Source organism: Caloenas nicobarica, chromosome Z, assembly GCF_036013445.1.
Source record: "Caloenas nicobarica isolate bCalNic1 chromosome Z, bCalNic1.hap1, whole genome shotgun sequence".
Taxonomy (NCBI): domain Eukaryota; kingdom Metazoa; phylum Chordata; class Aves; order Columbiformes; family Columbidae; genus Caloenas; species Caloenas nicobarica.
The window spans coordinates 102,040,335-102,067,752 of NC_088284.1; the positions used below are offsets into that span (position 1 = coordinate 102,040,335).

General features: G+C 39.2%; 1 protein-coding gene across 1 annotated transcript in view; it reads right to left on the bottom strand.

Annotated features, from left to right (window-relative positions):
- AGBL4 (AGBL carboxypeptidase 4) overlaps positions 1 to 27,418 on the bottom strand; it is a 922,470-nt gene that overhangs the window by 433,603 nt on the left and 461,449 nt on the right. Inside the window, exon 6 of the mRNA XM_065655883.1 lies at positions 5,648 to 5,687. Coding sequence (XP_065511955.1) covers positions 5,648 to 5,687 — 40 coding nt within the window. The remainder of the gene's footprint in view (positions 1 to 5,647; positions 5,688 to 27,418) is intronic.

The following is a 27,418-nucleotide window of genomic DNA, read 5'->3' on the forward strand; positions in this document are numbered from 1 at the left end:
CCTAATTAGCCTCAGGACAACCGAATGTAACCTAACAGCACGAAAAAAAAAAAAGTCTGTTTTCTCTTTGCTCTCTGTTAGTAGTTCATCTTGCTAAAGTTTCATCAAGTCTAGAACAAACTTCATCCTGGAGTTTCAGGATTCAGCTAAGACTGACAACATTGGAATTTCACTTTGAGCTGACACTTCAGCACATATATTTTATTTGTATGGTAAAGAAATTCTTGTACTGCGAATTCAAACAAACCATTTGGGTTCTACTGCCTTGCTGAGCAATGAGGTACTGTCTTCCTGAGTTATTTAATGTAATTGTGGGCAAATGGGTGGATTAACACCCAGTGTCTTAGTGATATGAGAAACAGTTTCACTCCTGCCCATCACTGAAAATTAAGAGACTTGATTGTTACTGGAGAGATACTAATTTCTTCTGTCCACCACCTTTCCAAATAAAATAGCTTGTGAAGCTTCACTAGTGAACGTGAACAGTAATTATGTCAGGCTGTTTAAAAAAAGACGCTATCCCTTGACACATACTTAGACCAAAACCAATGTAGTATTAATTAATAAGGACTAGCAAAAATAGTACCGAAATTTTAGCAGCAAACAACTTTCTGTCACATTTTATTACTCTGTATCATTTTTACTAATACCTGTCATATAGCTTCATGACTTTGAGTTCATATTATTTTCATGCTTCAATTAGAAAGAAGTTGATAGCCAGACTATCCAAGAAGGTAATGGAAAAGTCTTGTAGGGGGGCTTATGGTGGAATTTATAGTTAAATGAAACTTTCAAGTATACTATAAAACTTCTTCTTCCTTTACGTAGTTTTACTTGAGGTCTCATAAGCAGTAATATGTAGAAATGCAAAACTTAATCGGCTAAAAAAATATAGTCAATCCCACATATTAATTTATGCAATGCCAGGAGAGTAGAGATATATTTTCCTAACCAGAGGAAATTAACTAGGCAACAGTCCTATATCTATAATTTAAAGCTGTAAAATATGTATGGCAGAAACTAAAGCCACCTTAAAAGAATTCAGTGTAGCAATGTATCACAAATTAATGAAATTGAGACATTTTTAGAGCATGCAGCACTGGTGATCTTAAAGAGGGGAGAATATTTCACCACTTAGATCAGTCTGATAAATACTTTTAAAATCAAGCTTTTTTCCCTGTTTAAAAGTGAAGAGCTTTGATATTGCAGAGAGCACAAAGACATTAACATTTCTGATCAAATCTCAGGGCCACTCCAGAAAGAGTAGGAATATTTTACCCTGTTCCTGCGTGTAAAACTCTAATGTGGTCAGAGGAAAATCTGAGTAAAGCAAAAGGCAGGAATTAAGGAGTCAGCGCTCACTTTATTTCACCTAAAACAGAGCTGAAAGAAACTTAAAATACTTTATATTCCATGCTGTAGCCAAGCTGGGCACTACGGAATATTCAGCTACCCCAGGTTTTTTAAATGCAATCAATTTACTGCTGCCAAATGTAGTAGGTTTATATACATCTGGGAAACATGCACCTATGGTGCTGATGAATTTCTCCTGACATAGCACTGATTTCAAGAGAATGTTATTTTAAATTGGCAGTAGAGAGACTGGTAGAGAAGGATAAAGCCCTGAGGATGGCTGAATCAAAGAGAATTTCAAAAGAATTTTCCTGATGGTTCCTGGATAATATCACATGTTAGCTATTTTCAAAGCCAATAGTTTCCAACACACTTCCATTTATGGTATCAATAATTAAAAAATACTTCAGTGGGAGATGAACTTACCTTACTGAGAAGAGAAATTGGAAAGCTGTATTATTATCGTAAACACAAGAGATGCACAAAGCTTTGTCTCCATGGAAAAGCTATGGAAACAGGGGTATCTTATTTGCAAGTATTGAGTGGTTACCACGAAATGTGATGTGATTGTATGTGCACATTCAAAGTGTTTCTAGAACATGACCATGTACAAACTAAGGGCAGATCCTCAGCTCCTTTGTACAGCAAAGCCAAATTAAGATTTGTCCTAAAACTGAAGATTTTGTCCTAAAACTCAAAGTCAAGTATAGGAGGTGTTAAGGAAATGTTTTGGATCAAATTCAGAGGTAAAACTAAGTTTAAAGAAAATCTAAATTACCAAAACTTAAACCTCATTATGTCCCACTCCCTGCCAGCACATCGCTGCCAGCTACTAATGAATTTTTAACAACTTTTGCCCACCCCACTGCACACATCAGCTCTGACTCCAGCACCCCAAACTGTACAGTGTGTTACAGTCTAATTGTAACTCACAAGTCAAGGGGCAAGAAGAAAGGAGTGTGGCAAGAGCATTGATAAATTTAACGGAACATTCCTCCAGCTACCCAGCAGTAAGGCAGAGCAGTGAACTCCCCTCCACATTTTACACAGGTGTCAGTTACTTCAAAGGAATATATTTGAGCATGAGGGAGCCTGGCTCGCTCCAAGCTTATGCATCATTTGTGTCTGGCTGTTTCTGGAGACCCACAGCAAAGCAAAGACTTCCTCCAGTTTGGGGTGCATTGTGGAGCTTTCTATAGCTGTTTTCTTAAGGGCACTGGAATAGGTCAGCTCTGCACGTTGCATGAAAAATGTGTAGCTGGAGCTGCAGCTCTCACTCTCTACATTTCTTCCTTTTTTTTTTTTTTTCTCTCATTTTTTCCAGAGTGCCCTCAATCCAGATTACAGATTAATGACTTACACCTATTCAGTTTAACACACAAATGTGCTTTTTTAAAGTCAGACACCTGTTCAGGCAGGTTCTGCAGAGCCACGTGCGTTGCTGGGTGTTTGGAAGGCAGCGGCTGGTCGCTCTCGCTGCGTGGGCTCGGCAGTAGTGGGGATTCAAGGGACGAGGAACAGTCACCGCTTCCTACCCATCGGTGATCCCTGGGCAATCATGCAAAAGCCACAGCCATGGGGAGCAGTGCGATGGCCATGAGTTGACATTAAGGTTTCTGTGAACCCACAAACTCTCTTTTGAATGTTTTGGCACTTGCGTCTCAACAGCTCTTTATTGACATTAATGGCATTATTTTGCCTTGCAATTAATCCCATTAATCGGCTGATCAATTCTTGGAAATGTTTTTAGAGGCACATGGAGAAGAGCTGTTGTAATACCTGCAAGGGATCACCAAGGGATTCTTGACTAAACATACAAAAGCAGGTTCAGGACACACACACACACACACACACACACAAAAGAAAGAGATGATTTTTGTCACGACAGCAGCGCAAATCACAGAGGTCACCTTTGGTTTTGGAGTCCTGCGTCTATTCTTACAATTAAGCAATAAGGCTTTGGTGGCAGATTCTGCTTGTGAGACAGAGGATTTTCATACTATAAATAAGGCTGAGTGACCTGCACCACAAGCGAAGGCTGCCTGCCCACGGCAAGGTGGAGAACAGGAACAATTCCCGACAGATTAACAGCTGCAAATAAATAGCCCACTGCCTACTTTGAATCAGTAAATTAAGGGGTGATGGTGATTATGGCTGATCTCAGCCATCATAAACGATACCGTGACTTTGTAAAAGCAGACTGTTGATGTCAGATCTTATAGCTAGGACTCAAAGAATGGAATATTTAAAAGTTGCAGTCTCTGAAGACAGATAAAAGACTCAGGACTGTGATTTATTTTATTTTATTTTTGTATTTGTAGGGCCAAAACTAGACCCTTTAATCCACAAATTGACATTTTCCAATCCTACTAGGAATTAAGTGCCTAACTCTTTCAGCCTCTTTGAAAAATCTCAGCTTTAGGCTCTCAGGTAAGTTTGGCCTGATCCAGCATCAGGCTTCTTTTGAAAATGTCTTTACTGAAAGCAAAACTGTAGGCACTCAGATATATAATCATGACACAAATACTAGTATTTTTCCTATGAGGCAATTATTATAGATTTCTGACTAAATATCAAAAGGTAAAACTCGTATTTCAGAAAAAAATTGCATGTGGTGGAAAGCTTTTTTCCCCTCTTTTAGTGCAGTATGTCTACCTACACAGTTACTGAAAGCTGGTTTAGTATTTAGCTATTTGGGTCCTTCCAACTAATTGCTGTGTTGATTTAGTAGACTGCTGTATTAAACTGAGAGATCTGAAGTGACAGCTACTTACCGTGATCACATCTATGAATAAACTCAACTTAGTCAACCCTTTCATTGTTCCAGTGAACACTGTTTCTGAAATTATGAGGAAAGTATCACAAATTCATTTTATATAAAAGTCTCATATTAAGTTATTCTGGTCCTCAACCCCCTTTTTCTCTTATTAAAAATATGTCTGTGGACTTCAGTGCCCTTATCCAGGATCTCAGTGTTTGTTATGATGAAGACCTTCAGAGAACTTTTTTCTTTTTCCTCTAGAAATATGGAATGCTGAAGATAGGAAAAATGAAAAATGTGCCATGTTTGTCCTTGAAGTTACAGTCAGAATAGTGACAATGGCTGTATCACACTGTATTGTTGCTTTTATCAGCAAGTGCCCTGAGCATACATTAACATAATTGCAAACTGCATGAAAGTGAACATGCAAAAATGTGATGCATTTGCCAATAGCCTCAAACATCTGTCCCAACAAAGTGTTCCTCCTCCTTATTTTAATTCTTATTATTTTAACAAGGTTAGCGAAGGAGAAACCATGTCACAGATGATATCTACATTTAGAGTGTCAGAACAATTATTGATGCAAAATTGTTATCCAAGGAAATGTGTGTCACATCTTGTTCACTTCCCATAACACCTGTTCATTTCACTAACACATTACTCCCAGTTAAAGCCAGAACTCATTAGTCTCAGTTAAAGCCAAACTGAAAGCTTAATACGTACACACATCTAAAAATTTGCAAAAGTTAACCAAAAGGTAGCACCATTCAAGCACGTTGTACATCTGAAGCTGGTGGGCAGCAAACTGCTGTAGCATCTAATGGAAAGAAACTGAGCCAGAAAAATAGCAATAAATTAAAAGCCACCCAGCCTCAAGAGTTGAGATCAAAGAGGAGCACTTTTCAAACAACCTTCATTTCAGTCACGGCGCTGAGACCTTCGAAACTCTCTATGCCAAAAAGCCAAATACTTTCCTGGTATAACACGTTTTGGTTTATCTCCTCAACAGGCGAATGACAAAAGCCATTATGAAGCAGATAATTTATAGCATTTTAATTTTACCTAAACATTTCCTTAACATTACCTAAACATTACCCACTTTGGAGTTCTCCAGATCTAAGCCTGGACCTCCTGTGTCCCACCATATGCACAGAGGGCCGCCGACTCCGCACTCCCCAAACTGCTCACGTTTGCCACCAAGGAAAGTCAAACTTGTATTTCTGTGATACTTGAACACACATTGTGAATTCGAGGGCATCTGCCCTGCAGACATATTGCTAACTGTAACCCCAGGAGGCTTAAAGAAATATCAGCACTCAAATTCATAGAGTAAAGGTCTGAAGAGGCAGCTCTGTGAACGGATAACTGCCCGGGGCTTTGCCAAGCACAATATAGCTGTCACTTGTTATTATGTGAAAGATTTTCTGGGGAACAGTGTTTTTCATTTTGCATGTCAGGGATGGGGAAAAAACACATTTAGACAACCATCTCTTTAAGAAAAGAGAAGAGCGCCATGCAGCAGAGCTCACTTACCGGGGCTGGTTATTGTCAGGAGGTCAAGCCGCCGTTTCTGCTGAAAAACAAATTATAACAAGAATTGTTAAAAGGTGACTAATTTTAGTGGGTCAGCTTAGACCTGCAAAGTGTTCTGACATTTATAGCAGAATTAATTACAAGTTACATGGCTCACAGTAACTGTTTTGGATGGGATCCACATGTACTTTATGAGGAAGAAAAAAATCCCCTTGCTCAGCCCTTTTAATGTGTTTTTATTTGCACTTATAAAGTGTTACTATTTCTTTTTTGGATCATATACTTGAAATGGATAGCTAGAAGCACAGATGGACCAATATATTTATAAAAGTGATTTCTGATTCCACAGGGAAGAAGACAAGGAACCAAGACAAGAAACTCTAAGTTTTTTATTCATATCAATCACTGACTCATAGCCTGTATGTGATCAAACACAATTATATTGCCTTCGGGTGAACCTTTCAAAGCCATGTAAGAGGATCTAGACAAACTCAAGACTGATAAAAGGAAAGCTCCTTTTAATGCTCAGTGCAGTCAGCCCACAGATCTCTTCACTACCAGATATCCCTCAACCTAAAAGCTTGCCAGATTTGATCATCGCTGCATATATGTACAGATAGAAAAGTACACGGAATTATTATGGCAAATAATCAAGTCTAAACAGAAGAGTGGTTTCTGGAAGTGCTGCAAATCTTCACAGCGCAAACCAACCTGTACTATGAGAAGGTTAGGAATATTTTTTGCCTGCAACAAGCTATTGCACCAATCTCTTGGTGATGGTGGGGTGTGCCTGAGGTCTGAGGTTCCAGTCGTAGGTGATCTCCCCACCATCACCTCTCTGCAGCCTGACTGTGCTCCTGGGCCATCATCATCCTTTTCCACCTTTCTGTGGACTGAGAGCCTTTCATCACCATCAGGGCTTTCCCCATCCCACAGAGTGTTACTGCCTTTTCTTCATAGCACTTTCCAACTTACTGTCTTCTCCCGAACTTTGCCCAACATCAGTGTGTCTAGCTGGCATTGAAGATTATACTGTCCAGTTTAATTTCTCTCTTCTAATTTGCTCAATAATGTCTGTGTTACTTTCATTTATTGTCAGCCCTATTGATCTTTTTTCTAATCTAATTCTCATCACTGCATTCACTGTATTCCCTGGGTGACAGCTGGAAGTCCTTGAGGAGGAAACATCGACTTGGTATTCCCTACCATGAATGCCCTTCCTTGGAAATTATGACTGATGAAACTCCTTTCCAAACTCATCATTTCTCTGTAAGTAAAGCTTCACTGGCTAAAGTGTGTGGACACAGTTGATCATCCACTGAACATACTTGAGCTATGTGCCAAAAAGTGGATGTGGCCTGCTGGGAAGCTTAGTGGGTGTAAGGCTGCTAAAACAAGTTTTCTGAAACCTTCCTGGCCTTCAGTACCTTAACTCTTGTACAACACAAATAATGTTTGCGAGAAAATTCATTCCTGTTTGTTTTCATAGGTACTCCGTGTTCTCTTTACTCTGATAAGTCATTCTGAGTATGACCTTAGCCCTGTGCTTGATCACATTTGCTTTATTATAAAATACTAAAGCCAGACTATGCCAAGCTTTTTTCCAGGTGTGCCAGGGTAAAAGTGATCAGAAGACCCTGCTGTTGCCTCATGTCACCTCCACAGAACCAGTGAGAAACGCTGTCCCCCCTCTGCTGGGATCTGCTCACCCCACACTCCTTTCCCAAGGAGCAACAAAACAGAGTAAACAGGAGTGTAAGCAAAGGACCCACCTCCCCAGTGGGAGCTGTAAGACGAAACAGCTCCTAATAAGCTAAATTTTATATAGATCCTGTGCCTTAATCCTGATTCATATGTACAAAGCTATGAAATACCACGGCTTAGCACCCACTGGGCCAAAAGCTTTGCTTACATTTCTCAGCACAACTGGAGCTCCAAATGCTGTATATCTAATGAACAGCTAAAGCAGAAAATATATATCCAAAGCCTATACTCTGTGAAAGCTTCTCTACTGGGAAAAAAGGTGGAGTATAAATATCCTGCATCAAAGAAGGCTGCAAAATGCAGAGATTTGGAATAGAAAGGCACGTAGCCCAACTGGCTGCCAGCCCTGACTTGAATCTATTAACTAGGGTAAAAATAAGCATTAAATAAAAACCTAAATAGTTGATACTGCAGGAAAACAAAAGCATGTAGGATTAGGCTAAACAAAATGGGAAATAAAATGACCTTATTACAAGTCAGATGTTCAGTTCGTAACTTTTTTCTTGTTTGGACCACTGCCTTCAAGCTGGCCTTGGAAAAAACAAATTAACTCCAGATCCAGGAAATCTTTGTGTATGTGCTGAACTTTAAGCTCAAGTTATTTCTCTGACTTCAAGTGGAGCAGCACTGATCTTTTTAACTGCTGCAAGGGATTTGAAATGCCACCAGGTTCTTGGCATCAGCTCCACCCAAATGCTCAGGGCTGGAGCACGGTGGTTACTGCCTGACCGATGCACTGAGAGAGAAAAAAATTCTCTGCTCTGACCTTCAGTGGACCTTGAAGAGGTTTCTCTAATTTAGCTCGCCAAGGGAAGTTTGTGCATACTCACCCAAGCCCTGGAGAGGAGAAAACAGCAAAGTCAATTCCAAAATCATGCATTTAAACATGCAAAAATGCACTAATTATGGATCCAAACAATTTCTGGAAATTCAAGCCTGCTCTCAGATCTCAGGAGCCGGCTGTCTGCCGTTTCCAGGGCTCAGCGGATGCAAGCAGTCTAGTAACTAGATTGATTTTTTTACAAAACATAAAGACACACTTATGAGTAGCTATAAAAGCAGCAGAATTTGAATTTAAAGAGAGAGACATTACAAGTGTCACAAAGATTAATAAAATAATTGCAGCAGAAATATCATGGCTGTGGGGCTTTATATATTCGCTTCTCCCTTTAGTGCTGAATGATGCAAATTGCAGCTGTTGCCCCTCCAGCATGATCACCCTCTCCCTGTTTTGACAGATTTCTTGAAAGACTCATTTCACAAGATGTCTGGCTTTTTTTGTTCTGCCTTTAGTAATTTTCCACTTCTCAAACACCTGCCCCTGCAGAGATGCTCGGGACTATCCCAATCTTCAGGCAACCTACTGCCCCAAGAATTATAATACAACCTGAGCACTGAAGTGTAATGACTATCATCCCTGGTCAGAAAAGAAGTGACAGTCTCCCATATCGCTAAGGCTGGATTTCATCTACGCTGCCAAAAAGGCATTCCACTATTTCCACAGCATCAGCCATAATTTATAAGATGCAAATAGCAAGACTCCTTGTATCACCACAGTAGCTCTATTGCTATAATCCTGTCCTACCCTTAAGGGGCAGTATCCTCATTTTCACTTTGCTGGTTATTTGGAAGCCCAAAGGCAGGATGAGGCCATTGGTGATTCATAGCAGCTTCCCATTGCGTGTATTTTTCTATAGATGGTGCTACCCAAAGGCACAGTCCCTCCAGCGCGTTAGGGCTCTGCAGCAAACCTGCAGCAGATTGTGCTCACTTCCATAAAATTAACACAATCTTTAATTAATGCAATAAGAACTGATGAGTAATAAATCATATTAAAATACAAGGAAGGCAAATTTTTCATAAATTAAGCATTGATTCACTCAATAAATATTAATCTACTAAGCATCAAGAATTCATTACATTTTAGAAAACCAGTTAAAAAAAACCTTGTTGGTGAGCTGGTTGGAAGTGTGCAGAATGGTCCCTGTTCACCCATAATATACACTTATTTTTAACTAATTCCTTAATTTATCAAGTTAAATAACTTGCCTGAAAGTGAGCCTGGATTACTATTCCAATGCCATATGCAATTTTCTCTGCACAGATTCCTACTCACCTCTCAGATAATTTCCTAAATTTTCCTTAGTAACTCCCTTTCTGAGTACCTCATTTCTCTTCCTTGATGTTGGTGGTCTTTAAAATACGTGCTGACTGGTGTCATTTAATTTTCACCTCAATTAACTCAGCAAGAGTTGCAAAACTGGAAAAAAACATGTGTGGGGGGTGTAAATTAACTCGTTCATTTAAGTTTAGCTTATCTACAAGATGTTCTTTCACACTTTGCTCTCTGTAGAGTTCCTCCAACCTTTTATATAGATGTGGGATGTGCTGCACTTGCTTTGACTCTTATCTACAGATTAGCAAAAGAGAAGGAAAAAAAAGCCAGATGCAAAGATGCCCCACGAGACTGATACGGAGCTGTTTCTGTAGCAACCGATGATTTTCTTCTCATGTAAGAATGAACCTAGTCATATCTAATTCTGAATGTATCTGGGCCTCACTTGCCAGCCAAAGCTGTGTCAAGTATAAACTCAATATAGTCAGAAAGAGTGATAAAAAAAAAGCAATTATAAAGTCATCTTCCGACTCCTACGCTCCTCCTCCAGCCAGGATCCAAAAGATATCCTTACCCCTGCCTTCTGTCCCAGCACACCGTCTCCAAGCCCCCAACATCCAGCAGAGATGGAGGTGGCAGCCACCCAGGTATTGGTATCACACGCATGAGGCTGCTGTGCTGGAAGCTCCTTCAGCAGCCCCACGAACCCACGTCCCAGGAGATGACAGAGCTCTGGAGGGATTTCCCTAGACCACAAGGGCATCTATACCTGCCTTGCTCTGAGCCTCTATGTCAAACTCTTAAGCCCAGAGTTGAGATCAACTTCAGCTTTGGAAAGCTCTTGTTAGGTTTGTGCCATTTTGCTGTCTTCACTCCGTGGGCAGTATTTTCTGCAGCTCTGAACCCAAAGGCAGGCTGCCTGTCTCACTGACATCTCCTGCCATAGTCCACCCACACAAAGCTGGAATTGACTCTCTGGGACCACAGGAAGACTTTGTCTTCCTAAACATATTTTACCTAGCCTGGTCTCTGGTATTGATCTTTTCCATCTAATTTTAATGTGGTTTGAACAGGTGTCTCTCCCTACCACCTTCGAACTACTATGCAGTTTAGAGGGTTTAAAACTGAAATCAACTGCTTTTTTTTTTTTTTTTTCTGGAAGCTTTTCTACCAGTTGTTACTAATACTGCCTTCCCCTTTTAACTTCTAAATTCGCACTTCTCTAAACTGTGTTGCCATAAGAGTAGTTGAAACCAGTGCATCTTCCCACAAAATAAAGCTGAGTATGTATCAAAGAGTTTGCAGAGGTGAATTTCACATTTCTACGGCCTTTATTATTGCCAGGCTCTGTAATGTCAATGCTTTTCAAAGCTATCATCTAACATTATATCATGAAAAAACCCAATAGTTCAGAAAAAGATGAAAGAGATCCCAGGTGTGCAACTTGGCAGGGCGTGGGTGGCACAGCACAGCTGCCCACAAGCACCACCATAAACCTCCTTGGTTTTGCACTTTTTTTACAGCAGAGGGGAAGGAGGAGAGGGAAGGTGCAGGGAGGGAGAAGGTGCAAGAAGGGGCTGTGTCCATCCTTTCACATTGCTACCTGATGGGTGACAAGCTGTGCACCTCACTACATTCTGCTTCTCTGCAACAGATGCTTCTGTCATACAGGAATGTAAACCTTCTTTTAGTTGTTTGTTGTTGGACAGTTTAAGAAATATTCAGAGCTAATCAACATCTGGAAAAACTTTCTAATGAATGCTTAGATAAAGGAAGGTGTTTGAAAAATTAAATGTAACTCAGTGAGCATTTCATATCTGTCTAGTTTCTCAAATGCAAGTTTTGCTACTTACACCCTCCTTCCCTTCAGATTCCAAGACTTATATCCAAAGAGAAACTCTTGGTTTGAGTAATGACTCCAATAAGCTACTAATTTAAATCTGGTTAAAATGGATAATTTGATGATTTAAAGCTTTTTTTTTTTTCTTTTAATCATGTTATGTCAAGAAATAATATTTTCTTTCCGTCCTGAAATCACAGGCACGATCCTGCATTTTGTACTTCCTTTATGATTAGCTGTTAAAGTTTCCTGGTATAATGATAAAACGAACCAGTCATCTTGTTGACACTTGTCTGGGATTTTAGTAAATTGCATCTGCTGAAGCCCACTCAATGGAATCAATTATTGATAAATATAGGTGTGGGAGAACATTTATAAAGTGGTTTGGGATATGTTATCACTCACGCTAAGAGCTACAATGAGCATTTTAAACCATTTTCACAGTGACCTCTACAGGCATTTGATCGTTGCAATATTTGGTAACTCAATTCTGGTTTAGAATCAAAACTAAGTCCAAATGATGAAAGACAGCACCAAACCATTAAGCTACTTTACTCATCCCTTCAGTTCCCATATTCTTGCACTTAATATCTGACATCTGCGTATTTCTTTCCGAACAACTACGTGCCAAGGGTACATGGTGCTTTCATATTTTTCAGAAACACTGTCAAAACAAGTAGCTAAGAACTCTCCTTCTCCCGGCTTCGACTATTTATCTCGAGAACACAACACCTGTGCATAACGTATTATTTATTAATAAGCTCCTCCTCAGTTCTTATAGTCCTGTTGTGCTCAAAATCTATTTAGAAAGAACTTAAATATAATGAAGGTTAAGGAAAGATTGCAAAGCTATGCAAGGTATGTTTGGGCCATGAAGATGATCAGAGGGCTAGAACACGTCTCCTGTGAAGACAGGCTGAGGGAGCTGGTGTTGTTCCGCCTGGAGAAGAGAAGGCTCCAGGGAGACCTTATAGCAGCCTTCCAGTACCTAAAGAGGACCTACAAGAAAGCTGGAGAGAGACTGTTTACAAGGGCATGTAGTGACAAGACAAGGGCTAATGGCTTCAAACTGAAACGGGGTAGATTTAGATTAGAGATAAGGAAGAAAATCTTTCCCACGAGGTTGGTAAGGCACTGGAACAGGCTGCCCAGAGAAGCTGTGGATGCCCCATCCCTGGGAGTGTTCAAGGCCGGTTGGATGGGGCTTTGAGCAACCTGGTCTAGTGGAAGGTGTCCCTACCCATGGCAGCGGGGTTGGAACTAGATGATCTTTAGGGTCGCTTCCAAACCAAACTATTCTATGAGTCTATGATCTACTGGTCCTTTATCTACAGGTTACCTTATTTACATATAGAACACAGATTCTTACTGAACCACTACGAATTATAAAGAAGCCAGCCAGTTCATTATAAATATTTACAATCACAACGAAAAGTTAAGACTGTTTTATCTCTGAAAGGAAGGAGAGGATGAATGAACTGCTTTGGAATGAACTGATCCTTAACTTCGTCAATGAGAGTTATGACGATAGAAAGCCACTTAAGTTTTCTGTCTTTCTGCATCCGTAAAATAACAAGCATCCTTATGCACCTCAGTGAAGCAACACAAAGGTAGATCCATAGCAACTTTGTGGCTTGATGATGTATGCTATGCATATACAGTGCATCTTCTCAGATGTGCATGTAAAAGGGTATGCTTGATTATTTAATAGCACAGTCTCTTTTTAACCCGAGTTAAAATACGGCAAGCAAATCCAATCACTTTATTGAACTCAACCGGCAAACCTATCTCAGAGCTCCCAATTTCATAGGCTTCTATCTTCCTTGTTAATTCGAGCCTGAAAAGCTGAGACCAATTAATGCACAGGTAGCCAGTGCTCTAGTCACTCTGCAGCCTGTTTAGAGTATGTGAGTATATGGAGTACATACACAAACATTGGTATTTCTGCCCCAGTAAAGGCTGGGAAAAAAAAAAGGATGATATAGCCAATACCTTTGCTCTGCTCCATGGTCAGACCCCACAGCCAGGTTGGAATCAAGCCTCTTTGTTCTTCCACTATCAAAAAGGTGGCTGTGGTCGTGTGCATGTTTTAAACGAAGCGCATGTACTTATGCTGCAAGAGGTTGGGATCTACACATTCCACAAATTAACTCAGCATTTTAAAGAGTTTTGTTTTGGTAACAAACCACCATGCAGGTTTCTCATAGTTTGGTGTATTATTACGTAAATTGCAGAGCTGTGGTTATAAGCCTGTGCTTGTGACATCAATTACTTAATGCCTGTAGAGATTACTGTAATGCCACAAACCGTGGATTATGTCTTAAAGTACATAGTAAGCAGCAGGAGCTAATAAACTCTTCGCTTTGAAATTTGTTTATTGTGAAAAAAGGAGTAAACAAGGGCAGGGAAAACCACACAGACCCCACACAGTGCCATTAACAACCAAAATCTATACATGATGTGGATCGCTTTAGGCATTGCAGAGCCATTCTCTAGTTGTGAATTCCTGTCTTATATTAAGTCTTACGAAGGAAAGGAGCAGCATTAGTGAAAGCAATTACGAACTTTGAGACTCCACCATTTGTTGGGGGTGGGGGGTAAGGAACAGTGTTCAATGAATGTTTAATTAGAAACAAAGCATATCTACCCATACCAGTAATGGGATATTGACTAACTAGACACTATTTATGGGCTGTTTTAGATAACAGACAAGACAGATTTAACCTCCAACATCTGCAATTTTAAAAGTAAGTATGCAGTTGTAGGAGCCTGTGATCACACAGTAAGAAGCACAAATCCAGAGGTTTACATCCCTGCTCTACCCCATCTGGACCCTGAGACTGAATCTGAGCTGCTTACATCTATCTATGAATGCTCTAACCAGGCCTTGGTGTTGTGACCTACTGGCCAGCAGATCATTTCTGCCAAACCTTCTTTTACTGTGTTTAACTAACTAAATATTTATTGAAATTGGGACTTAAGTTCCAATGTCCACATATGGCCCAAGTTGTTTAGCTACCAGCTAGTAGCAGCTGTAATACTCTCTCCTTGTCAACTAATACTTAATTTAACAACCTGTCATCATGACAGAATAGCCAGCATACTGGTGATGAGGAGGCTGACTTGGGTTCAAAGAAAATGCTGTTTTGAAAAAAAATTATTTTATGAAAATAGAAAAAAAACCACCTTAAAATCTGAGGGAGTTACTGGGAAGTTTTCTGAAACACAACAAATTTTCACTAGAAAAGTCCTTCTTTGTAAGAAGTTAAATACCATCTTGTTTGGTGAGCAGCAAGTGTTTGCACATGGTTTGGCTCTTCCTCTATATTAGAATTCTGCTCAGTTCAGCACTTAACTGGAAAACAAAGCTCTGAATTACAGACTGGCATGATCCACTTCCCAATACACCTGGGCCCAGTCAAAGGAAATACATCTTTGATAAACTTTTAAGAAACAGGACTCCTGTGGTTTTACACCATAAGGACAGCAATACAAATAGAAGGAAGAAGACACGTAAAAGATGCAATACAAGAGTAAATTCCTTCTGAATATAAAATTTCAAAAAAAATGCATTTTCAAACATAGAACTTATGAATTATATGTTAAAAACTCCCTATGATTCAGCAACAGAGTGAAAATAAGCATGAGAGAACACAACTTCTCTAGTTGCCATTTTTTCTGACTCCCCAGAGCCTAAGTCCTTCCTCCTCCAAGAGCTCTCTGCCTTTATGTCTGATTTATTTTTGTGAATTATCTGTTTGCATTTATCTTAGATATTATTTTTTCTTAATGGGTTGGACTTTGCCTAAGATGCAGATGAGCTGTGCCAGAACAGAGCACAGCAATTTCGAGATCATAGTTTTTAGTGGCTGAAGGCATTCTGCAAATACTCAAAATATATTCCCTTTCCACTCAAAGATGGCAATATTTAAAAGCAACCAAGTGACTCATATACAACGATAATGGATGCCATTTTATTTAGAAGGAAGCCTCAATAGTACCTTGTATTTCTGGTGTCTCACATTCAAACATCTCAGAAACTGAAACATTCAACAGAGCATATTTCAGCTCTACAAGCAAATCAGACTTTTCCCCTGTAAGCCCAAGAAGCTGGGCTTTCTGTGTAACACAAAGCAGAGTAAATGTTGGGAGCACTCTATGGCTACAAAATGGTGTTCATGACATCTACAGGCTAGATCATCTCCAAAATCCTTCTGTCATGATTTCTATTTGTGCCATCACCAAAGCTGCCAGACTCACACCTACGGCTCCATGCATCCAAGCAGTTAACAGGAAAAAACAGACCTTATTCTGCTTTGAAAGTGAGTTTTGCACTTACCATTAGTATAATTTTACATATATACACAAATACACTGTACACGTATATACAATCACAAACAAATAAAAACATTCATGTATGTGTATGCGGGTGTGTATATATCAAGGTGTGTCTGTTCACTGCTGCATTGTACAGAGAGGAGTAAATGTTTATAAAGCTGCATACACAAGCCACACTTACAGACAAGGAACCAGTATAGGCTGCGTATTGTAGGTAGAGAAGAAAAACCTGGGAAATCCCCAAAATTATCACACCTATCCATGGCCAAGCTAGCATTTTGTCACTGACAGAAACATGGCGGTACACACATTTCTTAGTCAAAGCAGCACGTCTTTAAGGAGCCAAAGGAAATTGGCGTGAGGGGAGTCAATGGAACTGATTTCCAATGCACCAGACTGGAGGATTTCAATTTTTAATCTTAAGTTCTAAATTCACTGGCCCTCCACACCCATCACATTCACTTTTCCTCTCTCTTTCCATATTTCGTCCATCCAGCTGAAGTGATAGATCCCAGTGTCATCTGCATTTTTTAAGTTCTAATATTACGGGAATGTAAATCAACAGATTAGAAATATCCAAACTTGCACAACAGCTGGACAAAATCAGTATTTTTTCTTTTGCAGCAATGGGGCAACTAACTCCATCCCTCCAAGTCCTGCCCTGGCTGTTGAGGCACCATTACAACCAAAGACTTCTCTGCGATAGGGACAGACAAGAGGGACAGGAGAAATAACAGTGTGTAATGTTTAATTTAGGGTTACTTTATCTGAAAATCTTGTCCCCTCCATACTGTGCAAACTTCCTTGTTTACTGTATATAAGTCAAGACAACATGATAAAAATTATCGTGAAAAGTTAATTAAAAATCTAGTATGTATAGACAAATATATAAATTTATATGTCCAACTATTGTGGTCTCATCTAATTTAGAGCTTTTCGTCTAATTTCAGCTTGAATCTGTTTCCTTTCACAAATCATGGTAGTTTGTTATTCTATTGCTCAAAAGAAAAAAAACCAAACCCCCCAAAAAAACAATGTTTTTTTTTCCAAACCAGGCCACTGCTTGTCATATTCATTTAACAAATGATTTGGAGCATCCCAATCATCATTCTTCTAAAAACTGCATGTTTAATTACAGCCGGTGAAAGCACTGTCTGGAGAAGTCAAATGGCAGCAGTGAGCACAAGCTATCTCAGAGGTAAAAAGAAAATCTCACTTTCCAAACACACCCAACAATTCTTTGTAGTTTTCTGTGGCACATGCTAAAATCATTACTAAATCCCTGTATCTGAACATCTTGAGCCACGGAACTTGGAACAAGGTCCACTCAGGCTGCAACCTGGACCAGAATTCCCAAACACTAACAGAGCAGCATTGAGACTCCTTACAGCCATGCCCAGGGTCACTCTGCCTTTGTACACTATTCATGTTTAATCTCTGAGTAGTGTTTCCAGAATTGTGAGCAAAAACAATAAAATGGAGGCCACTGGAACAAAGGTGGCATTTAGCTCCGTACATCCAAATTTGAGCATTTTTATCTCACTTTTAAAGTTTGGCATTTTAAGCCCAAACCCTTCACCCAGGTGCTTTAAACCATGAAACCATTCCAGAGGCACTCTTATTCACAACAGCTGAAGATAGCTGTATATGTTGTATATAATATGTCACGTTATATTAAAGGAGAAAATATAACTTTGGTTCATCAAAATCCCTGAGCTGAATTAGCTTGCCTGAGAGCAGCCTCAAATGGAGATCTGCGTAAGAAAATGAGGCCATCCAGATATTACTAGTTTGTTCCTCTCTTCAGTCCGTGTCAGGTTATCCTGACTAATAAAACAGGGCACAGCATTTGTCCTGTACACTGAACAGAGATAAGAGTTCTGAAATCCTCTTTTATTTAGCCCCATTGCTAACTTTGAAATTATGACTCTTTTACAGTTGTTCTATAAGCAATTCATTGGGGACCTGCTATCTGATATATACCTCATAGTGGTTAAAAAACACAGAACAAATGCTTGTGAAAAATCTGAGTTGTGACTGACACATATAAGCCTGTTTTGAGAAGCACAGGGATTTCGTTGGAAGAAAGAAGGAAACTAAATGTCCTATTAGACAATTTTTTTTGATGTGAAACTGCTGATTTTGCCTCACAAATGTATAGTTGTTTCAGGGTTCAGTCCAACCAAAGGCTGAGTTCCCCCAGTTCCCCTTGCCGAGACAGTCACTGAAAATAGACCGTGTCTCAGAATAAGGTCTCCAGAAGACAAAACCTGAGATTTACTCATGTACGTGTAACAAACATTTAACTGAGAATGTAGTAACTATGCCATGAAGCTACTGTGAAGCAATTGTTCTTTGGGCTACACAGAAAACCTGTTTATCTGGATAATTTGAAATGTGGATGTTTATCTACGATTTGCAAGTCACTCTGAAACTTCCAGTTTTCAGAAAAACAAAACAAAACACTTCTGTGTTTAAACTGCTTCTATTGCACTTATTTATGTTCTTCATTTATTAGAAGAAATCCAAGAGGTTTCCAAACATCCATTGGATATTAGCCCTAAAAATTAATTCTTAAGACATTAACAGGAACATTTACACACTGTGTTTGGAAAAGCACTTTGCTTCCCCAAGGAGTACATATTATTTAGTTAGCAAAAGAGCTCTGGTATGTCAAGAGTAACTCCTGAGGAAGTATCAGTCCATCATTTCAAACCAATTTCACAGTTGCAGGAAAGGTGAACAAAGTTTCCATAGGTAAACATGTGAGGAAAATTTATCCTTGGTCTTACCCTGAACTCTATTGTGCCAAACAGCTATATTTCAGGATTTTTTTTTTTTTCCAAAGACCAACAGAAATGTAAATGTTCCAATTTATAGTGGCAAAATTAAGTGTCAGATTCATTCCTGTTCCCAGTGAGCTTAAATTTTTCTTTTGGGCATTGAAGACAGGGAACATTTTTTTTTTCCTTTTGAAATGTAGCTGCCTTCACCACGGTCCTGCGGGTTCAGGTTGAGGAGCCCCGGAGCTGGCGCAGCATCGCAGCCGCCTTTGCCTGAGCAAAGGACGCTCATTTATTCCCCACAGACCACTCCAGAAGAGAAATCTCTCCACTGTGTTAGCCACCAGATACATATTTACACTCATTTACAATTGGAAAAAAAAATATGAGAGCTCAAGTTTTTTTATATCCCCAAATAAACAGACAAAATGGTTCAGAGATTACAATAGAATCTATATTTTAAAATTAGCTTTTTAATGAAGTGTGAATAGATTTCCAGCCCACGTGCACAGAAAACTAAGTAAAATCATTGGGGATTACAATTTAGATCGGATATTATGAAAAATTTCTTCACGGAAAGGTTTGTCAGGCATTGGAACAGGCTGCCCAGGGAAGTGGTGGAGTCACCATCCCTGGAGGTGTTTAAAAGGTGCCTAGATGTGCGGACATGGTTTTGTGGTGGACTTGGCAGTGCAATGTTTACAGTTGGATCTTAAAGGTCTTTTCCAACCTAAATGTTTCTAAAAAGCTCCTTGGGGGGAAAAAAATATCTTAGGGCAGAAAAGCCACTTTGTACACTAGGAGCCGGCAAAGTAAGGGGCAGCAGCAAAGAAAGCATTAAGAGAACCAAAGATAAAAAGTTGGCATTAAGAAGCTGGCCGTTGAGGAGATTACATAGAAATAAGATGCAACTTTTCTTAAAAAGAAATAAGCAAACAAACCAGCTCACCCATCCCTCTGATCAGGAAAGAAATCAGAACTGTCAGCTTTCATCCGCCTCGTACAACAAACCTAAACTCAAAAATATAGTTATGTTTTGATTCAAGCCACACAAAGCTAATTTTTACTGGCGATGGCTTTTCCTAAGTAGGTGTTTTGGACCCCGAGGAACATGAGATTTTCTAGGTTGTGAAGTGTTTTTAGTATTGCCACTGTGTCAACTTTGAATTATGCACAGATTTTTAAATACGGAACTGTTCCTCTACTTGTGATGACAGGCACATTCACATCATATAAAATTGGGAATGAGGAGAACTAAACAAAGCCAGTGAGTTCTGAATTGATCACCTAAAACATCTGCTGTATTGCTTAGGAATTGCAGCACATATGGTATATAGGAGCATCCAATATTTGGAGGCACACTACCTATGCAGAACATCCATAAAATGTCAGAAACTCCCATTTTGGCCATTTCAGTCTTAACTCTGTATGTTGTTCTTTTAAATATAATGCATAAAATTATTTTTGGGTTGATTTTTCTGTTTTATCACGTAGTTTGATTGCAGTCAACTTAGCTCCTGCCCTAAGTCTCCCGTATGTTTCTGTACAGCACTGAGAATACTAATAGTGTTCAAAAAGACAACGAGAACATAATGGAAAAGAGAAAGAAAAGTTATCATCTAAATGTGATCTTTCCTATCTCAGCCAATCTAGTCCTTGCACTTATTCTGAATCTCAAGGCTGTTATGCTACAATAATCACAGCAATCCTCACACAGTACCTATTAACAACGAATCATCGATATGCATTTCTAAACTGGATTTTACTCTGATACAACAATTCTGCTATATAAACCTCCAGTCTTGCCGAGAGCTAGGATGTGACATTTTCAAGAACAGCTGACCTACGAGTGAATTAGGCACCCAAATGCCTTTTAAGCACTAACGCATCTTTGAGAATCTGGTCCTAAGCATCAATATCTCACTAAAACAGATCACGCTGGAGCCTCATAATTTGCATTTAAAAATAGTAAGGCAAAGTATCTCAAATGATCAAATAAAAGTATTTTTTAAATCCTACTGCCCAGTTATTGGCTTTGAACTCCCATGAAGTTAAGCTATTTTGTAAGTTTGGCTTTGATTTGGGGGAGATAAGAAACGCTGAACTGTCATATCCACTCACGACTACATCCCAGTGGAAAAAAGAGCTACTGTGCAAAATAGAGAAAATACCAAATGGGGTATTGGAGCCACAGAGTCATAGAAGCCATGAGGTTGAAAAGAAATTCTTCAAAAGGGAACTAGTCTAGGGAACAGTATACGTTCAGAAAAGACAGCAGAAATCAGCTTAAATACTTGTAGTTTCTCTGGGCCAGAATTTTCTTTAACCAGTTCAAGCTCAGAAAGAGGTAGGGGTGAGCCATCAATCAGCACTTGCAGAGTCTCTCTGGTAAACTATTATTTGTTGCAGTTTCTGTTGCAGAACCCAAGACAAAGGCTTTTCACCTAAAGATGAACGGTAGTAAAAGCGCCTGTACTTTCTCCCTGCTTTGAACCTAATCCACTGGTAAAAATCTGTAACAAGTTGCATAATTCTCAAAGTCCTCCAAAATCTATTGAATGACTCCCTACAAGCGATTAGAAATAAACCCAGCGCTAATTTACCCTTTACTTCATCTGACAAACTGAAAAGATCCTACTCACCCTTCTCAAACACTGTCCTTCAGAAGAAAACAAATAAATCATTCTGGGGTGGCTAAGAGGTAAATTGGGTACCAGTTTTGATAATTCCAGAAGGCAGCATGGAACTGAAATTACAACAGACAAAATCACGTATCTTTTAAAAGATGTTCGGTGTCCAACCAGTATTGTTCCATTTAGCAGGATCATTATTGCTAGCACTGGAATGCTAAAATATGGTATTTAATGAAAGCACATCATGTACTCACTCACAGTCAGCTATATAACTCTGAAAATTAAAAGCTTATTTTCTTTCTTTGTGACCTGTGCTCAAAGAAGGCAAAAGTCACAGCTCATATTATCTGTGTCACAAATTTATTTTCTTGTAAAACAAAAGGGCCCCAAATTTTGTAAGGGAAAAAAAAAAAAAAAATCTGAGCTTTTCAAAGAGCAGACCACAAAAGCAAAAACATTGCCAAGAACAGCATACATAATTCTGTGAGGGCTCCCTCTTTTGGCAACAAAAAAATGCTTCACAGATCATCACTTAGGCTTGTCACAAGGGGTGCTTTGCTTTCAGGACCACAAACCTCAACATCAATAACAAAGACTGACCTTATTATATTTTATCATTTAGAGAAGACCTCACGTGCACGAAAGTCTTCATTTACGCTGCTGCTCTTGCATTTTGGTCTTACTTATGCTGTCCTTTGGTTCTGCAGAAACTTTGGAGCAAAAGAGAAACCACTCAAAATTCCACTTTTTCCCCCGAAGATCTTGCTGGGAGCTAAGAGTTATAGGACTGGCCAGGAGCAGCCAGAAACACCGGCAATTTGGTGTTGGCTGGGATAAAAATCACAGGATTAGTCAAGAAAATAGGTCACAGATGACAGGCCAAAGAACAAGCGTGAAGAATGGCTTTTTACTGATTAGCCCTTTCCTGGGACATGTGCCAGAAAGTACAGAGGGTCCCCAAGAAATTTCCTTGTAATACTCAGGCTGAGTTACACTGTGTAGCTTTTCAGTGGTAGCTCAGGGTTAGAGTTATGCTGCCAAGTGGAAAAACATCTAGAAATTTTTTATCACTATTGGGTTTGCTGGTATAAACATTTTACCTGGACAGAAGGTTTCTAAGAGATGCTGATCTTGTAGGAAATACTGCCCTGATCATAGGTTGCTTTAGCAAACTTGCTACACCTGACTTCTCAGGTGACCGGGGGCTGGATTTCCACAGCAGATCTGTTCATCTGAGTTGTTACCCCATTTCTCAGTAAAATGGAGTTTGGGGTCAATAAGCTGAGCCTCGAAGCAAGTGAAGGCAAGTTTTTTAGTATTTACCTGTGCCAAAATGCTAGACCTATTAATATTAACTTATCCTTGGATATGAAAGAACGAAAGGCTTTGGTTAACTTTTGTTCCTTTACTTCTGAAACGCTGATTCTATACCATGGGAGATTTTTAGCAGTTTTTGTTAAGGGCTATTGAAATTTCAAAGTTCATTATGTTACAATTCTCTCATCTAGGTCTCAAAGGATTTTGCATTACTGCTGTCCTGTTGGGAAACTAAGCAAGAAGGTCCTGGTTACATGAACTCAGGGATTGCTCCTTATAAACATTACAGGTATTACCGAGTCTTCCAAATTAAATACCCCACCTGCAAAAGGCAGATTATTCTGGATTTATATACATAAAGAGAATATCATGCTAACTTTTTATTAAAAATTAAAATATTTTGAGTCACAAAAGAAATCAGTATACCACAATTTAAGTGAAGTAGAATGATAATCCTGTGGTTAAGTAATTGAAATGGGAATTCTGTAATCTGTCATTCTCCCTGCTCTGGGCAAGTTAGCTCTGGATATCTTAAGCACTGCATTGTAGGCCCTAAAAGTGTTAGACATCATGTTTTCAAAAGCAATTCCAGCAAATAAGACAATATTTTGGGTATTTACCTAAACACAAGTCTGATTTTTCCATTTTGTACATCCTGGAAGTCTGGCATTTTTCAGCATCTCAGATTGAGAAATGAGATGGTTAAAACATCTCACCTTAACAGCATGTAGAGTAAGAATTAAAGGCACATCCACATGATCAGATACAGTCTAGCATTGCCCACCTCTGAGCTTGCAGGTAAGAACTGACTGTGGCTGTAAAATCATTCAGAAATGTGAGCATGGGAAGTGGCTGCTAACAAATCTATAAAATGTGCAGAAGACCGCTGAATGGAGCGAGTCCTCCTGGCTTAGAGCCATGCTAGACATACCTGCAACTGACTTTGTAAAAGCATCTTAAGAACTCAGAAACCTTAAATCACTTTTGAAAATGAGGCTAAACTTCCTAAAGTATTTATGCATTGTTCTGCATGGTATTGTGGAGGTCAAGCTCTAAATTCAAGAGCTCTTCTGAAGACTGAACTGTGCAGCTCAGCAGAAAGAGGGTTATACTTCCTTTCGTTCTTTTCCTCTGTTACCAGCATTAGTTTGTTCTCTCTGGGATAACATCTAGCAATGTTGAAACATTAGACTAAGTTTTTTGAGCTCACATTGTTCTTTTCTGTGTGTATATAAATAATTACATACATCACTGCTTGTTTATACAGCGGCATAAACAAGGGGTGAGGCAGTCATAGATGGATAACTACTATGTTTTAAAGAATAAGGCAACACAATTGGGACAAGAGGGATGGCAAAGACAGGCAAATCATGATACCATTCTGTATGAAAATATGTCGATGCAAATAGTATAGGCGAAAATCTGTTCAAGCTTCCGTATAGATCCAAATAAACTCCAGAATCAGGGCTGATGCTTCTTTTCTTGCCATACAGTCAGCATCTTGCTCCCATCCAACTGCAGCAGCTCAGGAAGAGAAGTATTTGCCTTCATTTTGAATTTGCCTGCCTTTTGTCACAAACTTAATTTCAGTGAATTCCTGAGTTTTATGTCTTTATAAAATGCACTGTTCAAGCTTCCAGCAGACATGCAGATTAGCCTTATCCTAAAGCACCTCATCTCTATTTATCCTGGGATAATTAGTCACATAAATTAGAAGTCATTACCAAAGGCTAAAAAACCCTTTAGCAAAGGCTTGTTGACATGCTAAACATGTTTAAAGTACTTTTAAGGTCTGGGGGCGGGAAGGTGGGGGTGGGAAGACAGGGGTAGGGGGCAGGGACGGAATGGGAAAGAAATATCATCACAGTAAGAAGTAAATTCTGACACAGAAAATGAGGCTGCATTAATCTGTATTCATTCCCAAAGAAAGACTTATACTGTTGTATGCTGCCACAGTGATCTATAACAGAGAATATTTAAAATGCCAAGCCATAAAAGTGTATTTTCTTCATTACATTTTCGTTGAATGCTTTGATCTTCCCATTTTACACTATAAGTTTGATTCATCATTACTTTCCAGTAAGAAACTGCCACATTTGATTGTGGGAAGAAGAATTCTTATCTAATTGCAATTTGTAAGCACAGGATTTAGTGTATTGTCGGCTGAAAAATGGAACTGTCTAAATTATTTTCCCTGAAACTAACATCCTCAACAAATAAAAGCAACATATGATAGCCGGGCATAATTAAAGAAAAATGACACCTACTGTTACATGAATAAAGAAAATGTGCTCATGACAGGAAAGGGGAAAAAAAATGTGATTTCCCTGCAGTTTTGGTGAAACACAAAAGCATCGCATTTTCGTTCTTTAACACATTTGTTCAATGAATTGGAAAAAAAGCAATCCCATCCTCCAAACCAGCCTGTAATGTACAGTTTTTTCCCCGCAGTCAAAGCAATGCACGTCAGACATTTTGGATTTACTGTGCATGCACAGCAACCCCGTCTGAGTGTCCGGACACCCAAAACAGTCTTTTCCAAGCGATGGCACAGAAATGAGAAAACAGCCATGAAAATCTGGGCATGTAGAAATCCTCCCTTAAAGGCTTATATTTACAGCTTCACTTTCAACAGCCATTTTGATCTTTTAAGGTGTCTATATATATGTTATACAATCAGTTCTCAAGCAACTTTCTGCTTCCTCAAACCTGGTTCCCTCCATCCCCCCAACTTTTTTACTCCTCATCCCTGCTCCCTCACATATGCTTATCTATTCCATTCCCCAATATTAAACGACTCATAGAAAACCACTGTTAACAAAACATGTAATATCCTGTTATCATTTGGCATTTTACCATCCAAAGCTTAGAATATTTGTCTTGTTTTTCCCCTTTGTTTTCAGCACTGTCCTGTTTCGCCCCTCCCCACAGCATTCACATATTCATTACAGATGCATTGATAAACTAGTTTTCAGCTCCACGGGGTGTGAATAGGGTTATAGAATTCACCTATCTATAGCAATACTTGATAAGAAATACGTAGTGATAGCTGTGAGAGATGTATTATTCCCCATTTTCAGCAGCGGAAGAACAGTATAAACTGTAACCTGTTGGAAGAAATGCTCTAATGGCATTACCAAGTTTTCCAGCCCATTCTGAGCTCCATTCTGCTACTTTCCTGTTAGTATGTACTCAATAAAGTTTAAAACTAGACCAGATATTTCTACCCAAATTAGCAGTGAAGATTTGACTGCAGAGAAGAGGTATTCAGAGAATCATGCATAATATAAGCACACCTAGAATATGACTAGCTATTACAGAAGGACTATCTATTTCTATCTACTATAATTAAGTAGCACTTTTAAGCAGGTACATACATATCATAGTGATGACAAACACTATAAATCCCTAAAAAGACAAATGTATCTAATGATGTTTCTTCAGTGCTTACAAATGGCTGGTCTCAAGTATTACGTCTCAAAATAGAGGTCATTATTAGGAGCACAGTAATTAAGAGTAGGTTTGCAAGACCAAAAATAACCCCAAAACAAACCACACCAGTTTAGAAGCCACTGACCTTTTCCTGAAATACAGGAAGCACTCCACATGAGTCACCTTCTGAGCCTCCTGCAAACTGCCAACGACGAGCTCTCAAAATATTAATAGCAAAAGCATGGTGGGAGGAATGGGCATATGCATCTCTCTCTTGTGGAACAGAATCTCCAGTTAGCAATAATAAATAAATAATGATTTTTTAATGATTTTTTTTTTTTTAGAGTAGAATATGTTTAGCAAAAATCCAGTTACTAAACTTGGTGTTTGTAACCTATGAACTTTGATACCAGCTGCACAAGTATTCCAGAGCTGGAAAAAGGTCTTGCTAAATTAATGTGATAATAACCACCTTAAAGATTAGTACCCATTTTACCAATATGTCGCTTATCACAGTTGTAACATCATATTTCACCTTGATTCATTACACGGGCAATTATTCTCTGCGTTGCCAACTGCTAGGACAAACCCCAGTATTAGGGCAGAAGAATTCTGCTCTGCGCCATACGTAAATATCATGTAGCATCCAGGAAACTGAGCTATAAACCCAGTTATTCCAATCTCAGTGTGGCAGTGTGCTTGCCAACCAGCGCTTCTCTCTCAGCTGCCACAGAAAGCAGCTGTCAGAAGTTCCTCAGTAGCCATTATCATTGCCTGGAGGCAGAAGTTCCTTTTGACCATTTCTGTATATGGAAAAGGACCAATCAGATTAGAAAACACTTACTGACATTAAGCGTCCATTAGATGATCTCCCAAGGTCCCTTCCAACCTCAATGATTCTATGAAATATTCTTTTATGTCAATAAACACAAGCAGATCTGATCAAATATTGCTTTCCAGCACTGCTCTTCCCGAGGCAACCTTCTTTCTCTATATAATATTGTGAGTTAGTCAAGTGATGGGGAGGATGAGGGATGTTTTCCACTGCTGTGTCTCTCTTTTGAAGCCTCAGGGAGTTCTCACCAGATTCTAGAGGAAAAAAATACATATGGATTTGAAGAGAGCTCTTTCTTAGGATGGTCAATACTGCTTTGGGGTTGTGAAGTTTTTCTTGGCATATTCAAAGGAGAAGTTTTGTACCAGGACATGGATGCCCCCTTCAGCACCTGGAAGATTCCACAAGCTTCTTCCTCAAATCTAAGATATTCATCAAAAATAAAAGAAACAAACAAGACTATCCCCAACCATACTAACCCAGGCAGACTTCTTTTTTTCCTAAAAAGGGAAAATCTCCATTTCCCACAAATAAATGATGAGTATTGCTGCTGATATTAAGTACACATGGAAGATGTTCAGACACTGCAATGTTAGAAAAAACCACTCAAGTGTTTGGGACAAGGGACAGTCCTTGACCCACACTATTGCAAAATATTTGCCGGGCCTAAGCAGATGCTCTCCAAACAGCACAGGTAGCCACTTGCCTCCTGG